At 42.8% G+C, this 21,011-nt stretch overlaps 1 protein-coding gene across 1 annotated transcript; it reads right to left on the reverse strand.

Moving 5' to 3' along the window:
- Nucleotides 1–4,454: 4,454 nt before the first annotated feature.
- LOC128713661 (retinoblastoma family protein-like) lies at nt 4,455–16,636 on the reverse strand. Its single transcript, XM_053808523.1, has 9 exons — nt 16,472–16,636; nt 8,533–8,669; nt 7,025–8,456; nt 6,765–6,942; nt 6,278–6,547; nt 5,568–5,692; nt 4,993–5,496; nt 4,714–4,899; nt 4,455–4,628 (listed from the first exon to the last, which is right to left on the reverse strand). Exons 1-9 carry the CDS (start codon nt 16,634–16,636, stop codon nt 4,455–4,457), a joined length of 3,171 nt encoding a protein of 1,056 aa, XP_053664498.1.
- Nucleotides 16,637–21,011: the final 4,375 nt, after the last annotated feature.

Consider the following 21,011-nt stretch of genomic DNA (forward strand, 5'->3'; position numbering starts at 1 on the left):
AGAAACGCAAACATCAACCTGCAATCGGAAGGAAATTGAATTAAATAATGTTGAAACAAACAAACAAAAAAAAAAGAAGAAGAAATGGAACAACACAACCCGGGATACATGATTTTGTACTTTACACGAATCTACCCGGCCATTTGCCCGAGCCCGAACAGGTCCGTTTACTTATGATATGAGTTCCCTTTCCCGTGTGGATCGAGTTGAAATGATTTAATACGTATCCTATTAATGCCAAACCGTAGGAAGTCGGCCTTCTTTGCTACCCCCGCCCGCTGGTTAGCTTAAAAGAATGACCTGCTTTTTATCAACACTCACCCGACCGGAACAGGACCTTCTTGTACGATGATGCATGATGACATCTGTGTTGCAACAATTGTGCAGGCTCTGTCGCGCCACCGTTTGTGACTCATCACCCACAGCCACGGAGCGATGGCGACACTTAATTATGCGGAACAGAATCCGAGAACAGGCGGGTCACCCGTATGGGGAGCGCCTCATAAGAGCATAGAACGGTCGATGTGCTCCAAACACATGCTCGCGAGGCAACAGGCGCAGCCCAATGTTTAACCGATCAACAGCGTGTACGGGGATAGTGCACCAAGTGCTCCCTCCCGATTGTTTGTTTGTTCGTTTGTTTGCTCAAGTTTGAATGACTCGCGTAGTTTACAGCTATTTACTTGTGTGCATTTACTTTCTACCTTCGGTACATGCGGTTCCCTTTCTTAATAATTGTACAAACATTTGCCCGCCATGCAAACAAACGGCTACGGAGATTTTGATCCCGCAGGCACGTGCGTTTATATGTGGCCGCGGACGTGCTTGTGTACCAAATGTCGTACAAGAACATCAAATAAAGCAAAGAAATAATTATCCCTTCGGGCCAGATCAGTGATTTATGGCCCAACGGCAGTTTGTACTGTAATCGCTATAAAAAGGGAAGCGAAGAGGTTTTATTGTTGTGCTAAAAACATATTTGTTTAATTTATTCCTAAGCAACACAGTGGTGTTTGTTATGCTAAGATTCCTGCTGGATTCCTTAACAAAACACAACAAACCAGGATCGAGTGTCATCACGCGGGTAAAAAAACATAGTTTAACGCATTTCGTTGTACATTTCGTGTGTATAATATATATATATATATTGTTCATCGTAAATGTTTAACGCACAATAAATGACTTTTATAACTGTTTTTTTTTTTTTTTTAATGAGAGGAAGCTACTGTTAAATGCAAAGTAAACGAAACGGCAATGCACAGGTATGAGTAAATGGTGTGGAGAGGTTTTGGGGGGATTTTATTTTGTAATTTAAACAAAAGCGAAAAACATACATATAAAATCACAATTCGTCGATGGTCAACAGACGTAACACGTTGGGAGGATAAAGCATACGTATGAAAAGTGTAAGATTTAGGACGATTACTAACTCACGGTTCTACACGACTGGATTGTTACAACATCGCATTCCGACCAAACGCAGGACTGACTATCCCGCCACGAGGCATAAAGTTAAAGAATGCCATAAATGGCAGACCACTTGAGGGTGTAATCGTACTGCAGAAGAAACCCAAACCCAAACATACGCACGCCGAGGGCAACGTGTAATGAAGTTTAGAAGCAATGAGAATGACCAATGCGGTTTGCAGAAGTGTAATGAGCAGTGTAACAAATGAAAGTGTTAGCCGTACCAGTTAGTGTGTTAATGTTGTAACTTAAAGGTAAACTTTGCATAATGCGCACCGTACGGGCAAGATGTATATTGCTTTACGGCAGGGTGGCAACTTAATGAAAATCTGGTCCATTGTCTGTGTCTGAAAAAGGTCGGTGTTGTCGGGAGAGAGATATTGAGAAGCGATCATATGAAATACGGAACCGGATCGATTCGGAATCGAATTCGGAGATTCGGAATCGAATCTGGGCACGACGAGACGAGGCATATGACACCAGTCAAATGGTAAAAAAAAGGTCAGGACTTCTTTTAATGGCCAAAAAGTAAGAACTAGGTAGCAGATAGCTTTGCAGATAAAATAAGTTATACAGGTCCGTTTACGCCGGTTTCGTAAACTACAGGACTGATAACAATTTTCAACCAGCTAGTTCGCATGACCTAGCATTTCGTTACGGCAAGTCGAAGAAGACAGTTGTTTACAATAGTTTGAAGTATAACATTTCTGGTCCTTTTTGACGAGAACGACTATGGTATGCCATTCTCTGTTGAATATCCCCTATCTCTGCAGGGTGCGCAAATTAAGCTTTAAACCTGGTTCTCACGTCGCAATAGGGGTGGTCCGATGGTGTATTTGGTAGCGATGCCAGTCTTCACACGAAAGGACCGGAACAAAATCGCAACCATATCAATCCCCCGTACGCAGAACTGACTATCTAGCTACGGGTAAATTAAGTTAAAGAAAGCCAGAAATGGCAGGCATAGACCGCTGCTGTCTCCAACTTGCTTGCTGTCACCAAGTCTTGCACAATAGCTAATATACAACTTCTTTACATACTACTGCATATTCTCAAAGCTCCGTCGTCGACGTTTCAAGTAAGCCTAGCAGGTCTGGTGGTTCTAGCTAGTCTAGTGTAGCTAATCCTTATTGGGTGTTATTTGGTTATGAACTCAAATAACCACAGTAAGTGTGTAAGACAACTTTCTACAAATGCGTTCGTCGTAATTTCCATTTCTCATACCTTCCCATCAATCTCTTCACTATGATACTACCGACGTAGCGCCCTCCGACTGCCCCTGCGATAATTCTGCCAGCGTCCAGTGTTCTCATCTTCCTGAATGCATCTATTTTCGGTTATGGGATTGTAAAATTTCGTTCATCTACTAATGAAAATCCAAACAAAGTGGCAAAAAGATTGTGTAATACTGCACACGTACATCAGCCGTCCCTGTAACGACTGGGGTCGGGTATACATATCCGGTTTTTTTTCTTCGTGGCCAACCTATACGATCGAAAGAAGCCCACGCAGAACGTTATTTTTGTGTACGCCAGAGCGTGGCAAAATCGACTGCAAATCTATGTTCGCGCAATGAGATGCAATGAGGAGATACCTGATTTGTTCACTCATCCGGCAGAGAAAATCTTCCGGTCGCGCACCTGAATATTGTTACAAGGTCGGATATCTTCATACACATTTTATAGCCTACCGGTGGAATAAAAGGTACCGGATCAAAGCGCAATCAGTTCACGATAGGTCGCAGCTATGTTTCTCTTTGTCTTGCTTACAAATTAAACATGATATGATCCTTGTGGATAGATTGCGCATGAATCCAGTGTAAGTAGAGGTTGGTTGCTTTAAATAAATAAACATTAGACACTAAACACTAAAAGGGGGATGGGCATGTTTTTCGTGTGCTATAAAATTATTAAGATTTGCTACTAAAAGTCTATGTTTGGCAAGGGCTAAAAATCGAGCCTCTCACACTTATACATTATACACACACACACTCATACATATACATATAAACATACATTATACGCCAAAGCGCATGTACACGCAGTACAAACGCTGAATACGTTTAAAATGGAAAAAAGAAGATCACAATAATGAAAGACACCGAACTTTGAGATCCACCAAAACTTGTCGCCAGTAAGGGGTTCAGGAAGGATGAGCATGGGACAGAACCGCACGCACGGTAGGGCGCTATCAGTGGTAGAGTGCACCAGTGCAGTCAGTACCAATTCCTATCTTCCTCTCTGTCGCTTAGAAATTGTTAACATACAAAAAAGATCAAGTTTGTCATTTAATCTCAACGTAATGCCATCATCTATATGTTAGCCTTAACACGAAACAAAAAGCGGATTAAAACATATTCTAAACTATTGTCAGCAAGTATGGTTCATTTTGATTTTCAACAATCTAAGCAGTAAAAGCGCACAGTGAAGGAAAAAAGATTAAAACAGTGAAATAATGCGTAAAGGATAGATATTAAACAGTATAGTTAAAACCATAACCCCAACATTACTCCCAAGTAATGTGTCGTATTGTTCGAAGCAAAAAAAATCAGAACCAAATTACTGCAACAGGATTAAAAACTTAACATTACACAGTCAACGAATCCTAAATTCCTATGTTCACTCATCATATCCTCGATCAGTTAAAACACACACATGCACACAATTCTATCTGCGTGGAGCAGATTGTTCTAGAAAAGGGAAGTGAACCAATAAATTGCACTACCACCAGGGCTGCTTTTATCTGCAGGAGAAGATGTCCTTCTCAGCAGCTTAAAACAAAAAATAAGAATAGTCGAAAACCTGTATGCACTATGAGTACCGAATTGTCCTAGAAAGTCCGATATTTGTCCCGTCTTGGTCTTGGAAGCTTAAATTCGTACGTTAAAACACGAAGAAAAAAAACAGAAATGACGCATCCAACAAATGGGGATTAAGGGAGGGAAAGGTGTTAATCTGAATTTGACGGTGGCAAGGTTTCATCAGGTTCTATTCGTGTTCCGAGGACTCGTGATCCTGGTGCTGCCGATCCTGATGGATTTTATCTAGCCGCCTCATTTTCGATGGTAAACCTGATTCGAATGCGGTTGATTCGGCTCTATTGCGAACAACCGTATCTCCTGATTTGTCACGAGCCGATACTGGTATCTTACGGTCGTGTATCTGGTTTAGGAGAAGGAAAATACAAATTAGTTTTTTTTTTTTGAAAGATTTTACAATACGCATCTTCCACACACACAGCACGTACCGTTGGGCTTTGTCCAGGGCTCGAAGAGAAAGTGAGTACGCGAACGTTCGGTGAGTCCTGCAACGAGCTAATCTTGTTTGTGGTCGATACGTACAGATTTATGCCGGAGCTGATCTGGCGTGGTGATTTCTGTATGTTGCGTGTTTGCGATTTGGGCGTAGGCGAGAGGAATAATGATTCCTGCGACTAATGGAAACAAAGCATTGAATGAATCGATTGAAACACATACAAGTCTAAAACAAATCAAAGAAGATACACGCAACTACAGATTACACTTACCACGTCAATGTTGATATACTTAATGGCAAAATCATACACCTTCCTAACATAGATATCGTTGTAGAACTTGATTATATCACCGTATACTTCCCGACCGTACTGCACCGATGTGCCTCCCATTTCCGTCACTGGCAACCGTTCGTTTTCACCTGCCGGCTCATCTTTCCTGCCATTTGTGTCGTCCCCTTTGTTGGTGTGTACCTCGCCTGCTGTTGTGTTTTCGTAACGAATGAACACGCTCCGATAGATGGAGCTGTTTGCCTGTGGCTGACTCAAGTAGCAGTGCATGATCTGTTTGAACGTGTTCGATAACTTCTTGAGGCGTACCGTCACGAAGATCGCACACATGAGCAGCTGATCCAAGTGGCGATCACGCGTCAAATCCTTCGACCATTTCGTAATCGTAAACTCAAATATTGTCCAGATCAGCTTCTGGGTCGGTTCCGACTCGATGCCGAGATTCTGGCAGAGATTGCACAGCCGATAGTACGCGACCTGGTACATCTGTAAAGAATCAGAACAAGAGGCACAATCAAAAACGGCGTACGAGTGTATTATCAATGAACTCGGCGTACCTTGCGGAAGAAAAAGTTCAACCGGCGCGTTTCAATCGAAGGTGGATTATGATCGTTGATGCTACGCTGAGGAGAACTTAGGGATGAGATAGACTTGGAATCATTGCTTCCGTTGATAACATAGCCTGTATGTGGAAAAAGAAGGAAACTTTAGTTATGTTTTCAGAAAATAACGAACACCGAAAATATGTTATTGTTAATTGTAGATGAATTATATAACAATGGTGAAGTTCACACGTTTGTGATATTGCTGATACATGATATTGCTATGAAAACGTTCCATGAAACCTCTCATAAATGGTCGCCAGTATGATTTCATTTCAAAAGATAATTTGTTAATTTCAGCTGAAAGAAAGACCAACGTTCTACTGTCCTGACATGCTAGTTGTGTTAACCTGTAATACTATCTCTTGTTCTTTATACCATCACGGAGAGAAATGTAGCAGGAATATGAGATGGTTAATCAAAGCAGCACCAACAGTCAAACGCAAGCATTTTAAGATTACACAGTTTTGCTCACTGTAGTCATTCAATGCATGTGAGTTGATCGCGTGGAAACACCTATGCACACCCGGGGAAACGGTTGTACAGCAGATTAGGCAAAGGACCATAGAAAAGCAAGCGAAAGATGAAATGTTGCAGTTGAATGTGACGGGATGAAGCGGGATGAATTCAAGATACGGAATGCGTGAGATTATGCGCACACAAACCTGGCACATTGGCCACTTCGGACGACGCGACAGATGGTCCGGTGCCTGAACCAGTACCACCTGCAACAGTGCCAGTAACGCTGTTGCTGGATGTATTGGACGTTGTTGTCACTGATGCCGGTGATATTTTTGATGGCGTCGCGGCAGGATCAACAAACAGCTTTTTTTTGGCCGAATCGGGATGAGGTGTCGGACGCCCGGTTGCTGAAGTTACCATCGCAGATGAAGGACCGGCGGCAGTGGAACCTGCAATTCCGGATGAGCTGCCGGCTAGAGGAGGCACAGATAATCGTTATCGCTCGTTATTCGAGATTCCGGAATATTGTTCAACTGAGTGAAACGCACGAAGGAGGTCTAACTTTGGGACATAATTATCTACCGATATTTGCCAGTTCCGTTGGCACCAATTATGGTACTTCTCCTACGTTTTTCCCTGACCCAGGTTTCGCACTCAAGGTTTATTTTTTTTTAGCTACTTTTAACTTACCACGAGTACCGTTCGGTGTGTTGGGTATGGAATCACTCTTCAGCGGCGTTACTCCTGCTATTTCCGCCCGCATCTCAACATCCTTATTGGATGGTATTTTATAGTTTTCCTTCTCCATACAATCCCATAGCATCGAGGAACTCTTCCAACTTAGCGAATCAACGGTCTGCTCCTCAATCTACATACAAACGGTAAATGTTTAACTATGGATATTTTATAACACTACAAAATGTATTCATCCTTTCGAAATTCATCCATACCCTGCGGAGATGGTTCACGATGTCGGACGTGAATATATCACTGTTCGCTGATACCGTCACTTCGATGATGCTGAAGAACTGAAACGGTTCCATGCCGAACACATCCAGTATCCAGGGGTAATTGTGCTGCTCCTGGCGGAGGAAGAAAATGACTTCTGCCGCACATACGATCACGGTCTCGTTGAACATACTGTTCGTAGATAGGTCAAAGATCACCTTCGGTACCGTCATCGTTGGTCGTTTCTTCAACTCCCACGGAATAATATTTTCCAGCAGCCGATAATACAGTCCCTCGATCGCATCGAATCGGTTTTCGGCTAACCGTGAATGCCATCCTTCACTTTTAGTTAGCTTCTCCACAAACCGATTCCTCATCCGTGCAACGTGCTCCAGCACGATATCAAGCGGACTAGGGGTACAGTTTTTCATTAGCACTAGAAAATTACCCCGCGGTTGGCCCCTATGGTGGCCTTGGATTTTCTTCATCAACTGTGTGAGCGTACCGCGCACGTGGAACGAGCTGTTTGTTGACAGCTCCGATCCGCTACCACCGGTTGCGACGGTTCGACCACCATCGAAACCGATCCGATTGACGCTCATCGCACCAGCCCGGCCCGACTTGATGCTAAGCGGGGTTCGCGGATGGCTTGCAATGCTATCACTCCAGCGATTCCGTTGGCTCGTTGGTGACGTACGGCTGCTGAGTACAATTCGCTCGTCCAACATGCCACACTTCAGGATGGCACTTTCGTAGCGACGGTTAAGCGATTTATTATTTTCCTCGAAATTGAGCACCGAAACGAGACCCGTGTAGGTTTCACTGGCCAATTTAATTCCGTACAGGTCCGTGACCGTTGTACCTTTCAGTTCATTCGCCTCCAACATTCCCGCCAGTGAGGTCAGGAATATGTTAAGGTTCGTATAGTCCACGCTCTCGCTCGAGGTCGCGTACTCTTTGCACAGCTGCTCCCTTAAGTTTACCCTCATAGCTGCTTCGGCCGCAGCAGTCGTACCATCCACCGAGCTGCTGCCTCCCTCGCTCAGCACTTTCGGATTGATCAGATCCATCCGCCCTTCGGCAACCAGATTGATATAGATGAGATCGAATACGCACACGCACAGATCCTTGGCGGTGGCGAGATCGTTCCGTTGCTCGCTGTGCTCTTCCTTCACGTTGAGAAACAGCACCCAGCAGAACTCGCGCAGCTTATTGTACGAGCACGGGTTTGGTTTCGATTTCTTGCTACGCTTCGGTTCATCCGGTACGATGTTCGCTTCGTTGAAGATGCGCGGAAACATCTCGCAGAACACGGTATACACGGTGATCGAGACGGAAAAACCGTGAAGCAAATTATCCAGTCTCTTCTGTAGGTGACCGGGCAGCGAACGAATTTCAGCCCAATACTTCATCATGGTGAAGAAATCCTGGATGCTGTGGTACGGAGGGATTAATGGCATGTAAATTTGTTAGATTATGGACATGAGTTTTTGGGGTAGATACACCATACCTAATATTGCACTGCGTCAGCAACTTTGTAATGTTAACACCATTGCCCTGTACGAAGTGACCCGGATGACCAACAGCAGGAAGCTCCTTAAGACATTCACCGTAAAGAGCGCAGCATATCCAGTGCCTTGGATTGCCCTGTGAAGCGGAAAAGAGCAAAGAAAAAACAGTGCTTTATTAGTTTTATGAAAGTACAACATCGTTACACATGAAAATAGCGCTGTCTCCCTGAGACTACTGGTACTCGCTACCCCCCAAAAGGCATGAAATGAATCATCATAATGCTTCCCTTTGAACCACACCAACAGGGATGCATTTTGTTTGCATATTATGAATGAAAACATGGTTTCCCCCTCGTACAATAATATCTTTTATGTGTTGCGTGTCTTCCACCGTGCACTTTCTGTACGCCATTCGCGATCGATGCTTCACGATTATTTAACCACTTCTGCAAAACCCTCTAAGCCCATCGCAAGTTTCGCGAAATGGCTTGAGATCGGCATCAATTATGCTCGTGAAAAGACGCGCGCAGTCCCTCCGTGTGTTTGGTATATATTCATTAGCCGCTATTGCTTACACTTGCCTTGGCCGCGCATTCATGCGAATGTGGTTGAATGTTGCATACAGCAGTATAGTGGCATAGCTTAAGTCTGGGCTTGATAAGTTAGTTAGAATGCACCGTGCAGGGGGGTAAACGGACGAGAAGAAGAAAGGTGCTACGGATCGCATTATACTGTGCACGTGCTGCGGTTAGCGACATCTGATCAACTCAGTGGGATTTAATGGAAATACTATATTATGAGTATTTACGTTACTTTTCCACCGTGGGAATAAAAATAATAAGAGTTGTAGATTAATTATTATAAAATGAGAATGTAACCGAACCAGTGAACAAGATTCTTATCCCTTTGAAGGTGCTATTTTTACTTAAGAAAAGTGACAAGCAAAGTACAATTGATTTAATGCAATAAATATTCGAAATTATCTCACTCTCTCTCTCTCTCTCTCTCTCTCTCTCTCTCTCTCTCTCTCTCTCTCTCTCTCTCTGTCTCGGTCGCTCACATTGTCGTAAACGATACAAGGGCAAGGTACACACCACCATCGACCGTAAAAGGAATCCCGTCCGGAAACAGCTGTTTTACACTGCACTGGCAGAATGTGACCGGCAGCACGAAAATCAAACCCGAAACGTAACATGAAACAAAAACGAAGATAAACCCAAGCTCGTTCCCCGCCCCAGTCAATATCCACTGCCTACATACTTGCGCATTTTTCCCGCGCACAATATTACACGATATCAGTCGCGTTACAGCTGTTGTGCCGCTTTGTGACGGACGCGGCAACACACCGGAACACGTCACACCATAAAACCCCGTTCTTGTACGATGGTTGACCTCCTTCCTTTTTTTTCTCGCTGGTTCGCGAAATGTGGAATCAGCTCGGCAGCACACGCCAGCCGTACCATGACGCTGCATCCAAATAGCACGGAACAGAGTGTAAAGAAGGAATGCGAGAAGTATTTCTTATCCCATCCCACAAAACAAACACACACGAGCACCAACGGTCTCTCTAGGGCAGGGGTCAGCAAAGTGTGGCCCGCGGGCAAAATCCGGCAAAACCAATAGATTTTATCGGTCCCGCAATTTGACGAAAGATTAAAATTTTGGTTTTTTGAACCTCATAAATAACACAAGATCTCTTCACCACGACTAACTTAACATTGTATATACGCATCATCGCATAACTGTATGTGAATCATCATTGCCGTTAAATGTGTCCTCAAAGAACCATGAATCCTCAGATTCTTGAATCCTCAAAGATCAATGAATCCTCAAAGAACCATGAATCTTCAAAGAACCATTAATCCTCAAAGATTCATGAATCCTCAAAGAACCACGATTCCTCAAAAAACCATGAATCCACAAAGAACCATGAATCCTCAAAGATTCGTGAATCCTCAAAGATCCATGAATCCTCAAAGAACCATGAATCCTCAGATTCATGAATCCGCAAGAACCATTAATCCTCAGATTCTTGAATCCGCAAAGAACCATGAATCCTCAAAGAACCATGAATCCTCAAAGATTCGTGAATCCTCAAAGAACCATGAATCCTCAAAGATTCGTGAATCCTCAAAGAACCATGAATCCTCAAAGAACCATGAATCCTCAGATTCATGAATCCGCAAGAACCATTAATCCTCAGATTCTTGAATCCGCAAAGAACCATGAATCCTCAAAGAACCATGAATCCTCAAAGAACAATGAATCCTCAAAGATCCCTGAATCCACAAAGAACCATGAATCCTCAAAGAACCATGAATCCTCAAAGAACCATGGATCCTCAGGTTCTTGAATCCGCAAAGAACCATGAATCCTCAAAGAACCATGAATCCTCAAAGAACAATGAATCCTCAAAGATCCCTGAATCCGCAAAGAACCATGAATCCTCAAAGAACCATGAATCCTCAAAGAACCATGGATCCTCAGATTCTTGAATCCGCAAAGAACCATGAATCCTCAAAGAACCATGAATCTTCTAAGAACCACTATTCCTCAAAGATTCATGAATCCTCAAGGATCCATAAATGGATCCAACCATCATGACCTTCCAATTAATGCCAATCAACCAACCTCTTCCTCTTCCCCCTCCCCCTCCCCGGTCTTCAGTTACCAAAAATGGACCCCAACTGCCATTTCGCTTAAGGCCGCAAAAGGGACTTGATCCGTCACCACACCACTCTGAGGATTCATGAATCTTTTGGGAGTCGATTCCTGATTAGGGTGACTCCTCACTTAAGATTCATATGAATGACTCTTCTTTGACGATTTATGGAGCACAACACTAGTTTTATGATATCATCTGTTTCATGTATCTTAAGCCTCATTTGGAATGCCTATTTCAACTTTCTGACCCTATACGTGAAAGGCGTGCCGATCCCTGCTCTATAGGGTGGTACTTATAGAGAGAAAGAGAGAGAGAGAGAGAATCCGAGGGAACTTGGCCCAAAAAAAGAACCATCCAAAAGACGAGCACGCGCACGATTGATGGTTTGGTTGAAAGTAAGTTGCCACTGGTTGTTCGTCATGAATAACTTTAAAAAAAAATGCTTGTACAAATAGCACACGTGGAATGGCGCGAAAACGGTACGGTTTGGATTGCCATTTGCACTCCTCGTGGTGCAACGAACTAAACCACACATGGGCATTGTACAGTGCAACGCAGGTACACCGTGATCGTACAATATACCGGAAGGATCAGCTAGCCTTCCCGTGCATGGGAAAAGATGCACCAACGAAGGTGCACACGTGCACATATTGTGAAAGTGAACCAGACAGAGGACGTTTTTTGCGTACTCTGTTGACCCTTGAAGCACGCCAACAATATCCTAATCTACCTTCTTCTTCATGCTTCTTGCTGGTTTACGGTCGAAAAGGGACCTGTTTTACGTGGTTCAAAATCCGGAAAAAAAGTTTTTTACTCTTGTGATCTTATTCTAATTCCCTGAGGAACCTCGTCTAGCTGTTAGACGGTTTTAGGTAAAAAGGGCCACCATAAGGTGAAAGGTTCTCGTTGCAAGGGCATCCCATTGCGGATTTTAAAATGAAAAGGATAGTATGAGTTTTTTTGTGTAACGGTAAAGCTGTTTTCGTCTTTCTTTTTTTTTCGTGAAATCATTTTACAGATACCTTCCCAACTAAAGGTCGAGTGTATGCTACGAAATAACAAATATCGTTATAAAAAAAATCGTGGCACACACCAAAATTAAGCAGCAGCAAATTAAACAGACTTTTAAAATACAGGCAGTTCCCGAGATACGTTATCATAGCGGACCGTTATAAACCGGGGAAAATCAGCGTATCTCGAATTTCCGCGTAAGTCGAATCCGGGAGTAAAATCGTTTATACTTCAAAGTTAGATTGTTTAGTACAGATTTCCTTCTCTGCAAACCAGGCGACTTTTTTATAGAATACATTAAAATAAACTAAAAATATATATGACAGAGGAAGCTATTTTAGACCAATTTTACACCTGATTTGCTTACATTTTATGCCATTAACTAACTCAGCTGCCTAATTTCCAAAAATCGCTTATAAGAGGAATCTCGGGGACGGCTTTTACACCGTTCGTCAGCAGATAGAAAAACTGAGTCCGTCTTGCTGGCCTCGTACTGTGCTGTACAATCATCTGCTGCAGGTCAAGATCTATTTAATATGTGTATACATTTTATCAGCCGATGTAAAATAAAATGACGGTTAGATGTTTGGTATGTATACTGTCAGGAGCTTACTCATTTAATTCTCACTCTTGCGACTTTCTCTCTGTAAGTGGGAAAAACAGAAGATTTCACCGTTGTTACAAAAAAAAATATTTTACTTTACTTCTAACTTTCAAGTTAATCACCTAACTACTATAAATCGTTTGCGTCGCGATACAAATGATATGATCGACTTAATACCGATCGCGATCGCTGCCGTATTGTTGACGTAGTTCGTGCCATTCCTTTTCCCGTACCTTATTTCCCCGGTGTTGTTTTCCTCGTTCTGATCTTGAAAGATCGTTTTCTTGCTCATTACGGTGAAACGAGGTGAAAATAAAATTTAAAAAAACACCCTTTTTTGGCAAGCTTTGGTTGACTGCACGTGGATTAAAGAACTGAGCGAATGGAATTTTTTAGGTAGCTTGCAAAAAAAAAGAATTCAGCCGCATACATTCCAACAGCCTGCTCCCCAACGGAAGGCCAACCAAACAGGCAACCTAAAAGAAGAGACTAGACAATTATTAATAGTGCAACATCATGTTATGGGGTTGTGGAGCGATGAGACTTTAAGGAAAGCATTATAATTACACATTAAGAACCCTGGAGAAGCGATATTGAAATTAGAGTGATTGCAACCGAGCACCCGCACACACACGAACGCTCTCGGGAGAGGAATCAAAACCAACCACACCACCATGGGGGCAATGTGCTCAATTTAATGCACCAAATGCGAACCTCCACCACTTCACGATTGCAAACCAACGGCAACGCAATTGTGTGGCACAAGGGACGCGAAAAACGCAACGAGGGTCACGGTAAAGTTCAGAGCCGGCCGGTAGTGAAACGGGCATGCGAAAAGAAGCGATCGATTAGTCGGTCGAAAAATAGACATGCGCATGGGAAGCGGGCCGCCATACGCGTAAGTAGAGCCGCTTTTGCTCACTGGCCTTATCTACATTGCTGGTGCATTTTTCCACTTACTCACCCAGCGCGTCCGCCGCCCCGTCATTCGGTCGATGCAATCGGAAAGGTAAGATAGAACTAGAAACCGTATACACACATTTGCCAAGCGGATTGATTGCTTGGCGCATACTGTTATCGTGTTTTTGGTGTGGACAAACATGACCGGTCGGAGTAGGAATGCGGTGCAGCTACTCCAAGCTAATGTGTCGTTCTAAATGCAGTATGCACAGGCACAGAAATTGGACGGTAATATTTCGCTGCTTCTAATGACCTAGCAACACTGCTACTTGTGTGCGATTGTATCTGGAGCTGTATGTCCACGCAAAAGATCACTACCAGAGTTTGCTGCTTCTTCGCGAAATTAGTCTTCACTCGATCACATGCATACCATTTGAGTATCGTTTCTGTGTTGATCGTTCGAAATCGTTTCTGTGTTCCAGATTCATTAATGCATATGAATCTTTATACATTTGTGGAGCTTACTGATCTGATCATTAAGTTTATTTTATTTTATTTTTTTACTCTAAAGCAGGGGTCTTCAAACTTTTCAGCCCGTGGGCGGCATTGGTTGGAACTATGATAGCGTGGGGGCCACTTTCACATTACAGGGTTTTACATTAGATAGGATATGGCGAAACCAACTTACCGAAACGCACAAACAAACAAGATAAACACGAAGATCTTATAAGCTTACGCGATTTATTAAGTTGGGCTCGTCATAATCTATCTATTGTAAAACCCTGTATTTTACACAGAGGTAATTCGCAGAGATGTTGCTCTCTCGAGCATGATTTTTTTCACAACTTCTGGTATTAAATGTTTCGAACTACTACAGAAATTAATATTTGAACTGTATAAAAATATTACAACGTTCCCAAATTAGACATTTTTATTAATATGATAAAATTTGCAATAGTGTCGCGGGCCGCACTGGAGGCTCTCGAGGGCCGTAGTTTGAAGACCCCTGCTCTAAAGGAACGGCCAGACCATATTGCTTGTAACTACAGGTAACTAAAGGTAAGGTCAAGTGATGATAATTCTTGGCGCTTATAACCAATCCCGCATAATCGCATGTCATACGAGGTTTTCTTAGAAAACCACCGGGGTTTTTTTTTTTTTGCTGATTAGCCACGTATAACGGTGTACCAGTTAATAATGACTCGCACGGACTTTCTAACTCGAAAAGTGCAAAATTGTCGCAAAAAACCTAGTCGGAATTTGTTGAAGTTTTGATGCAAGAAGCAATGTTTTATGTTGAAAATGCAAAAAAAAACAATAAAAGAAATGAATAAATTATTAAAAAAAGTCCTAAAAATTACAGGACGGATGTAAATGCAAAGAGATGACATAGAGAGAGAATGTAATTCGTAGAGAATTATTCTCCCGCACGCTCTCGCATGCTTTAGTTGAAGGAAGAAAGAGATACCATTCACCAAACACGAAACAGCAGTACACATTAGAGAGCGAGAGAAACAGAGTGAGCGTTTTTTTGTAGAGTTTATACAATATATAATAGTATACATACAATATAGTATAGTATATAGTATATATACTATATATATAGTATATATATATAGTATAGTATAGTATAGTATATATACAATATGTAATAGTTAAGGAATTTTTTTCTATTGATTGTTTGGTAAGGTTACGGTGGCGCAGCATCATTGCAGGACTGTTACTTCTAGTTACTCAAGTAGTCAAACATCGTAGCCGGGAAAGCGCTTTCGAAACCTGCATGAATCACTACAACCATTTACCAGATGCAAATGCAAGTCTCCCAGAGATAGTCCACTTATTGGAACTAGTAATTGCTTCATTCCCGCTGGTAACTTCGGTCGAACTTGTGTGGCACTTTCGGATAGCCTTAAAGTTGGAACGAGTGGAATAGTTAACGGCAAAAGTTCGATAAGCGATGAAAAGCAATAACCATTTAGGCAAAGGATCTGCATGTGTTTCGCACATCGCACCGATGTGTGTACGTAACAAAGGGACACGTGTAGAATCAAGAATCACCATATAAGGGCACAAACGTGATAGAACGCCAATAAAGTCCTCTCTGTCTCGCGTGATCGTCGACTCCAAGCTCACCGTTTTTGTAACGCGTAATGAGATTATGCAACATCACTGTAATGAAATAAATTAAAACAAAGAAAAACACCATCGAATGCACTTTGCATATATACACCATTTTTCTTGGGAAAAAATGTGTTTTACTAGTATGATAAGGGAGTAGAGATCGGAAAGGATGCCACGAGACGGAAAATCACAATCACAACACGTTATGAGGGCACAAAACGACAAAAATTGTAATAGAATTTTACATGATTTAGAACGTTACGGGGATGCACTTCCTACCGTACGATTGACAACAAGCCATCAAAGGACATATTGAAATATGTTTGTTAAATTAGAGTAATGTAAACTACATGTAGACGCTCTTAACGAAGTAACCTGTGAGCAACACACCGTCGAGGTGCACGCACCACTCGATCGTGACAGCAAACGTGGGTACGAACAACATAAAAGGGACCAAACGTTATTCACTTTGCACCACACGGTCTTACGTCCGGAGGACGAGCAAGAAAAAAAATCAAATGTTCTATTGATATAATTTATCAATGCGAGGCTATAATAAATGTTATCATTCTACCTTTCTGCACTAATGCAATCAAAGTTAACAAATGAGAACACCGCTTCAGTGTACTACACTTACCGTAAGTTCGAACTGTTCGAGAGTAGTCTCGATCGCATCCCACGATGACTGCTCCGTGTTGGAATCGATGTTAAGCGAACGGCAAATTTCCCTAAGGTTTTCCCGAAGCCTTTCCCGCACACCACTCATCGGGGGATTCGGAGCCGTTTCCTCGTTTGCCGACATGATGATGGTGTGTGTAATTGCACGTTGATGATTTATTTCAAAAAATTGTAGAATTTACTGCGAATTCTATAGTCTAATGTTCTACTCCTATACCGATAAATGAAACGATTACGATCGGTTCGCGATTCAAAGGGAAAACGATTTTCCGTCACACATTTATGCAGTTCGCGTGATATTTTCCGCTGCAATCGTTGCCTGCTTGAGCACGCACACAGCAAAGGTGGGTTGATCACTCACTGCTACCAAATGACAGCAGCATCCCTTCTAACGCGGCTAGGGGCAAGCCTAACAACAAACACACTCGAGGGAAATTGTTTTTGCTGCACTGTACCACGCACGGTTTAGTAATGTTTAAATGAATTTTCCTGCTGTCTCGTAACTTGCAGCACACTAAAAAGGCACCTTTTGGCTATGATCGTTCCTTCACACTTGGGGAATTGCTGGTAAAACACCGTGTATCGTGCTGTTAGTCCATCGATGCGAGAACCCCAAATCTTTCCAAGGGCATACAACCTAAAGCCGCAGCATGTAGCACTGCAATACGCAAACGATTGGACGCACCGCGGACGGCAATGGGCTGCAGTTATTGTTGCACTGTTGATCGGTTGGAGCTGATCTTTTCACTTCAGCTGTTGCCATTCAAATGATTCTGCTGCTCCATTGAAAGCGCGCAAGAAAACTGTCGCCCAAAAGATTGACACCAAAGCGGGCACACCATGGAAGCGGGAAAAAGGGTGGCCCCTACGTATCGGTACGGTAGCGCGGGCGACCGATTGATGACAGCTAGGGCGCAGGGTGCGGACGTCTATTTGCGAATTGCGCGTCTTTTCGAGGGTGTTTACGCGCCTTGTGCAGTAGCGGGATAATTCACACACAGATAATTCCCTCCGAACAGTCGGCAAATGGCGTTCTCACTTGGATTGGGGCGGTGCGTACAGTTCGGGGGCGAAATTAGCGAAGCCGGTACAGGGAACAACGAAATCCACCACACTAGTTTTCTCCATTTTTCTTTTCACGCGAGAGCGCGAAAGCAAAAGCTTCACGAATGCTTGATCTTTTTTCTTTCTTTTTTTGGGCGCGCGACCAAACGCAATGACGTTTTGGCAATGACAGCAGATACAATCGACAGTCCGCGGTTACACATAGCGGAAACGATGCGCGGTGAATTTTGACAGTTGACGGTTCCCCAACTAACGAAACATTGCGTGGCGGAATGAACTGCATGAATTTGAATGGAACATACGGTGCGGTACGGTCAAGATGAGATTGGCACACTACAGAATGCATTCACTAGTTTGCCATTTGCTGTAATGCCATTTTGAAGAGTGGCCAAGAAACACTATTGTAATGCGTGAACTAGAAACCAGGTGAAAATTTTTCAAATCTGCCCCGGCAGACTGTCATACGCATTCCGCGTCGGCTGTTTCGTCTTGAACAAAACTGCTTTTCCGCGGAGCGCCTGTTTGAAAGCCAGGCGAGGAGATTTGACAACCGAGCACCGTCGAGGTGGCACACAAGTTATACGCGGCTGCCGCAGTCACAAATTTTGTTTCACAAACGCTCACAAATTTTGTCTGGTGACGGCTTCCGAGTTTTCGGGTAGCTTCGTTGAGGCACAACAGAAAGAAGTGGTTTTGCCCATCACTGATCCAGAAGTGTGTTTGATGCTGCTGCGTCTCATTTACGGTGCGGAGGTGGATATCAATAACGAAAACATTCGTGATATTTACGACAGTATGCAGCGCTATCTGCTCACTGATTTTACGAAACCGCTGAGTGATTTTCTAATACGTCAAATCGTTGATCAGGATACTGCTGTGGAAGTTTTCAAACTAAATGATTACTACAACTTTGCACCTATTCATGAAAACATTATGCATTTCATACAAAACAATCCTTTATGTCATTTGACGAAACAGGAAACCTTATTGACTCCAGAAAAAAAGTTGTTTGGAAAAAAATTTCGATTCTTGCCGAATCAACTGCACGCCAAAAAAGTTGAACGAGGCGCTTGAAAAATGGGAAAGCGCAAATTTAGAGCTACGAAAGCTTTTAAAAGAGAACGCAAGGCAATTCAATTCCCATAAACTACAATTATATGGTCAGCTAGTACATGCGACCCTGCCAATTTCAGATCATCTCCCTTTTGAATTTGAATCCAATAAAAATTTATCGTTGTATGGTGTCGGCCTGCAAATAAAATCTAAAGCAAAGTCATTCGGTATTAACTTAGCGCTTTACGAAATCCTGCCTGAACAACAGCATATTTATTGTGATGTTGATTATATTTTTTTTAACACAAATATTCGTTCATTATAAACAGTGGACTTAATGTTTGAGGAAGGTTTTCTTTTGCATAAACGCAAATATGCTATAACGATTATCGTACCGTCTGGAGAATGTAAGCAATAAACGCTGCTCAACAACCCATATTTTATGCACGACAACATCCAAATCATATTTCCTGTACAACCTAACGTTAAAAAATACCCACCTATCGCATATCTATGGGCGAAATATTCGAGTTTGCGTTCATTGGTGTTGTTGTTCAAGATAGGCTTCATTGGATTGCCAATTGTTACAAGGCGACTATTTTTTTATAAAACCGAACGACACAGTGCATGCAATAATAATACTCGTGGGGTTAAAAAAAATAAACATGATTCACCATCAGCTGAACATCGCGGGAAAATTCATGCCACCAATAAAAACAACAACTGCCTTGATGACAACAGCGAACAATGGAAACTTGCAAGGCAATTCTGGACATTTTCCCCTAACCCTGATGTCAGCAACCGTCTATTCGGGTTTCGGAAGTCATCAACAAATATTGCAAATATGGTAAAGAACTCCATAAAGAAAATGTAAATTTTTCAAGAACTTTATGACATTGTTCTTTAGAATGTTTACGTTTTGTATGTACAATGCAATGTACGACGAAACAAAAATTCAAACAAAACATTACCATTCACGACCATAGTGCAGTAAATTGTGTCCAGGATAGAATAGAATTGACATTTCATCCATTATCACACATAATCACAGTACGAATTCGTACAAGTTTGTCGTTCTTTACTATCATTTCAATTTCCATGATGTGTACAATTGAAAACAGTGTACAATAAATCGTAGTATACTTTACACGTTACTTACCGTATTCCAAAAACCACACAAGGTAACGGTTGATTCATCTTGGCGTACACACGGTACACAACCCTGCAAAGTTTACCGCTTCCATCTCACAAACACAACCTCACACGTGTACGCATACCGTCGGAGAGCTGTCAATCTTATTGTTCATTATTGTTAGCCCCTGGCAAACGTGATTTCGTACTGGCTCTTCTCAACCTGTTTGTTTTTTGTCTCTCGTCTCTCGTAGCGCGCGGACGTGCCCGTTCGCGTGTGTGTCGTCGGCTGTTTCATTTCTATGTTCTAAGCTACTTCAAATGTTGCTAATCCAGCAATGAGTGAATGTGTCGCGTAAGAGCGAGTAAAAATTGTCTAAACTTAATAAATGTAAGTTTTAGTGCGTACGTGTGTGTTTTTGATAATAGTATCGTTGTGTATGTATTGGGAAGTGGGGGGATTTAAGTAAGCGGGAAAAAGGTTACATCCCCCACGGCAAGGGTGGTTGCGCTTATTCCAGCTACGGCTTTAAGATTCCTACCAAGTGAAACAGTGCTCCATGTTTGAATCCACAAATACAGCTGATGGTGACCAGTTTGTAGAGAAAAACATGTAAATGTGGTATTTTTGAAGCTGTGGGGATGGAAACAAAAACGGGCTCCATCAAGGCTGTGTTTCCTACCTCCAAAAAAGTGCATCCGTGTACGCATACGTAGATGGCAAAATGTACAGGCCCCAGGTGTAGCAGAATGTGATTGTGCACGGCAGAAGTGGTTTTGGTGGCGTGTTTTTTTTTGGGTTCTATTTCTTTGCAGTGCACGGCGCGCTGTGGCGTGTGTTACAGGTGTGCGGTGCATACGTGTTACTGCGTTGCTAGGGCCGGAGTACGATCGTAGCAATCCCCATGTTCTTTCGGAGTAATATTTGTTCACCCAATGGTGAAGTGAACGGAAACCAGCAGAAATATTTCATTTTCGGGAGTGTGAACCCCACAATTACGGTTCAAGTTCGGCCTGGAGCAGTTGGAATTTCTGGGGGCTCCCCATCATCTGTGTGCGCGGTTGGATCCCGTTCCCATTTGGTGAAAGAATGAAACGCGACCAGAAGTGAGCCGTCACTAGCAACCGAGCCAGAGTGAGTGAGAACTAAAAGGTGTGCTACTGGGTGACGACCCCCTTCATACTCCGACAGCTTTTTCTCACCCTTTATCCGTTGCCTTCCATCGACCAATTTCCAGTCCAAGTGTCGC

Source organism: Anopheles marshallii, chromosome 3 (genome assembly GCF_943734725.1).
Source record: "Anopheles marshallii chromosome 3, idAnoMarsDA_429_01, whole genome shotgun sequence".
Lineage (NCBI taxonomy): Eukaryota > Metazoa > Arthropoda > Insecta > Diptera > Culicidae > Anopheles > Anopheles marshallii.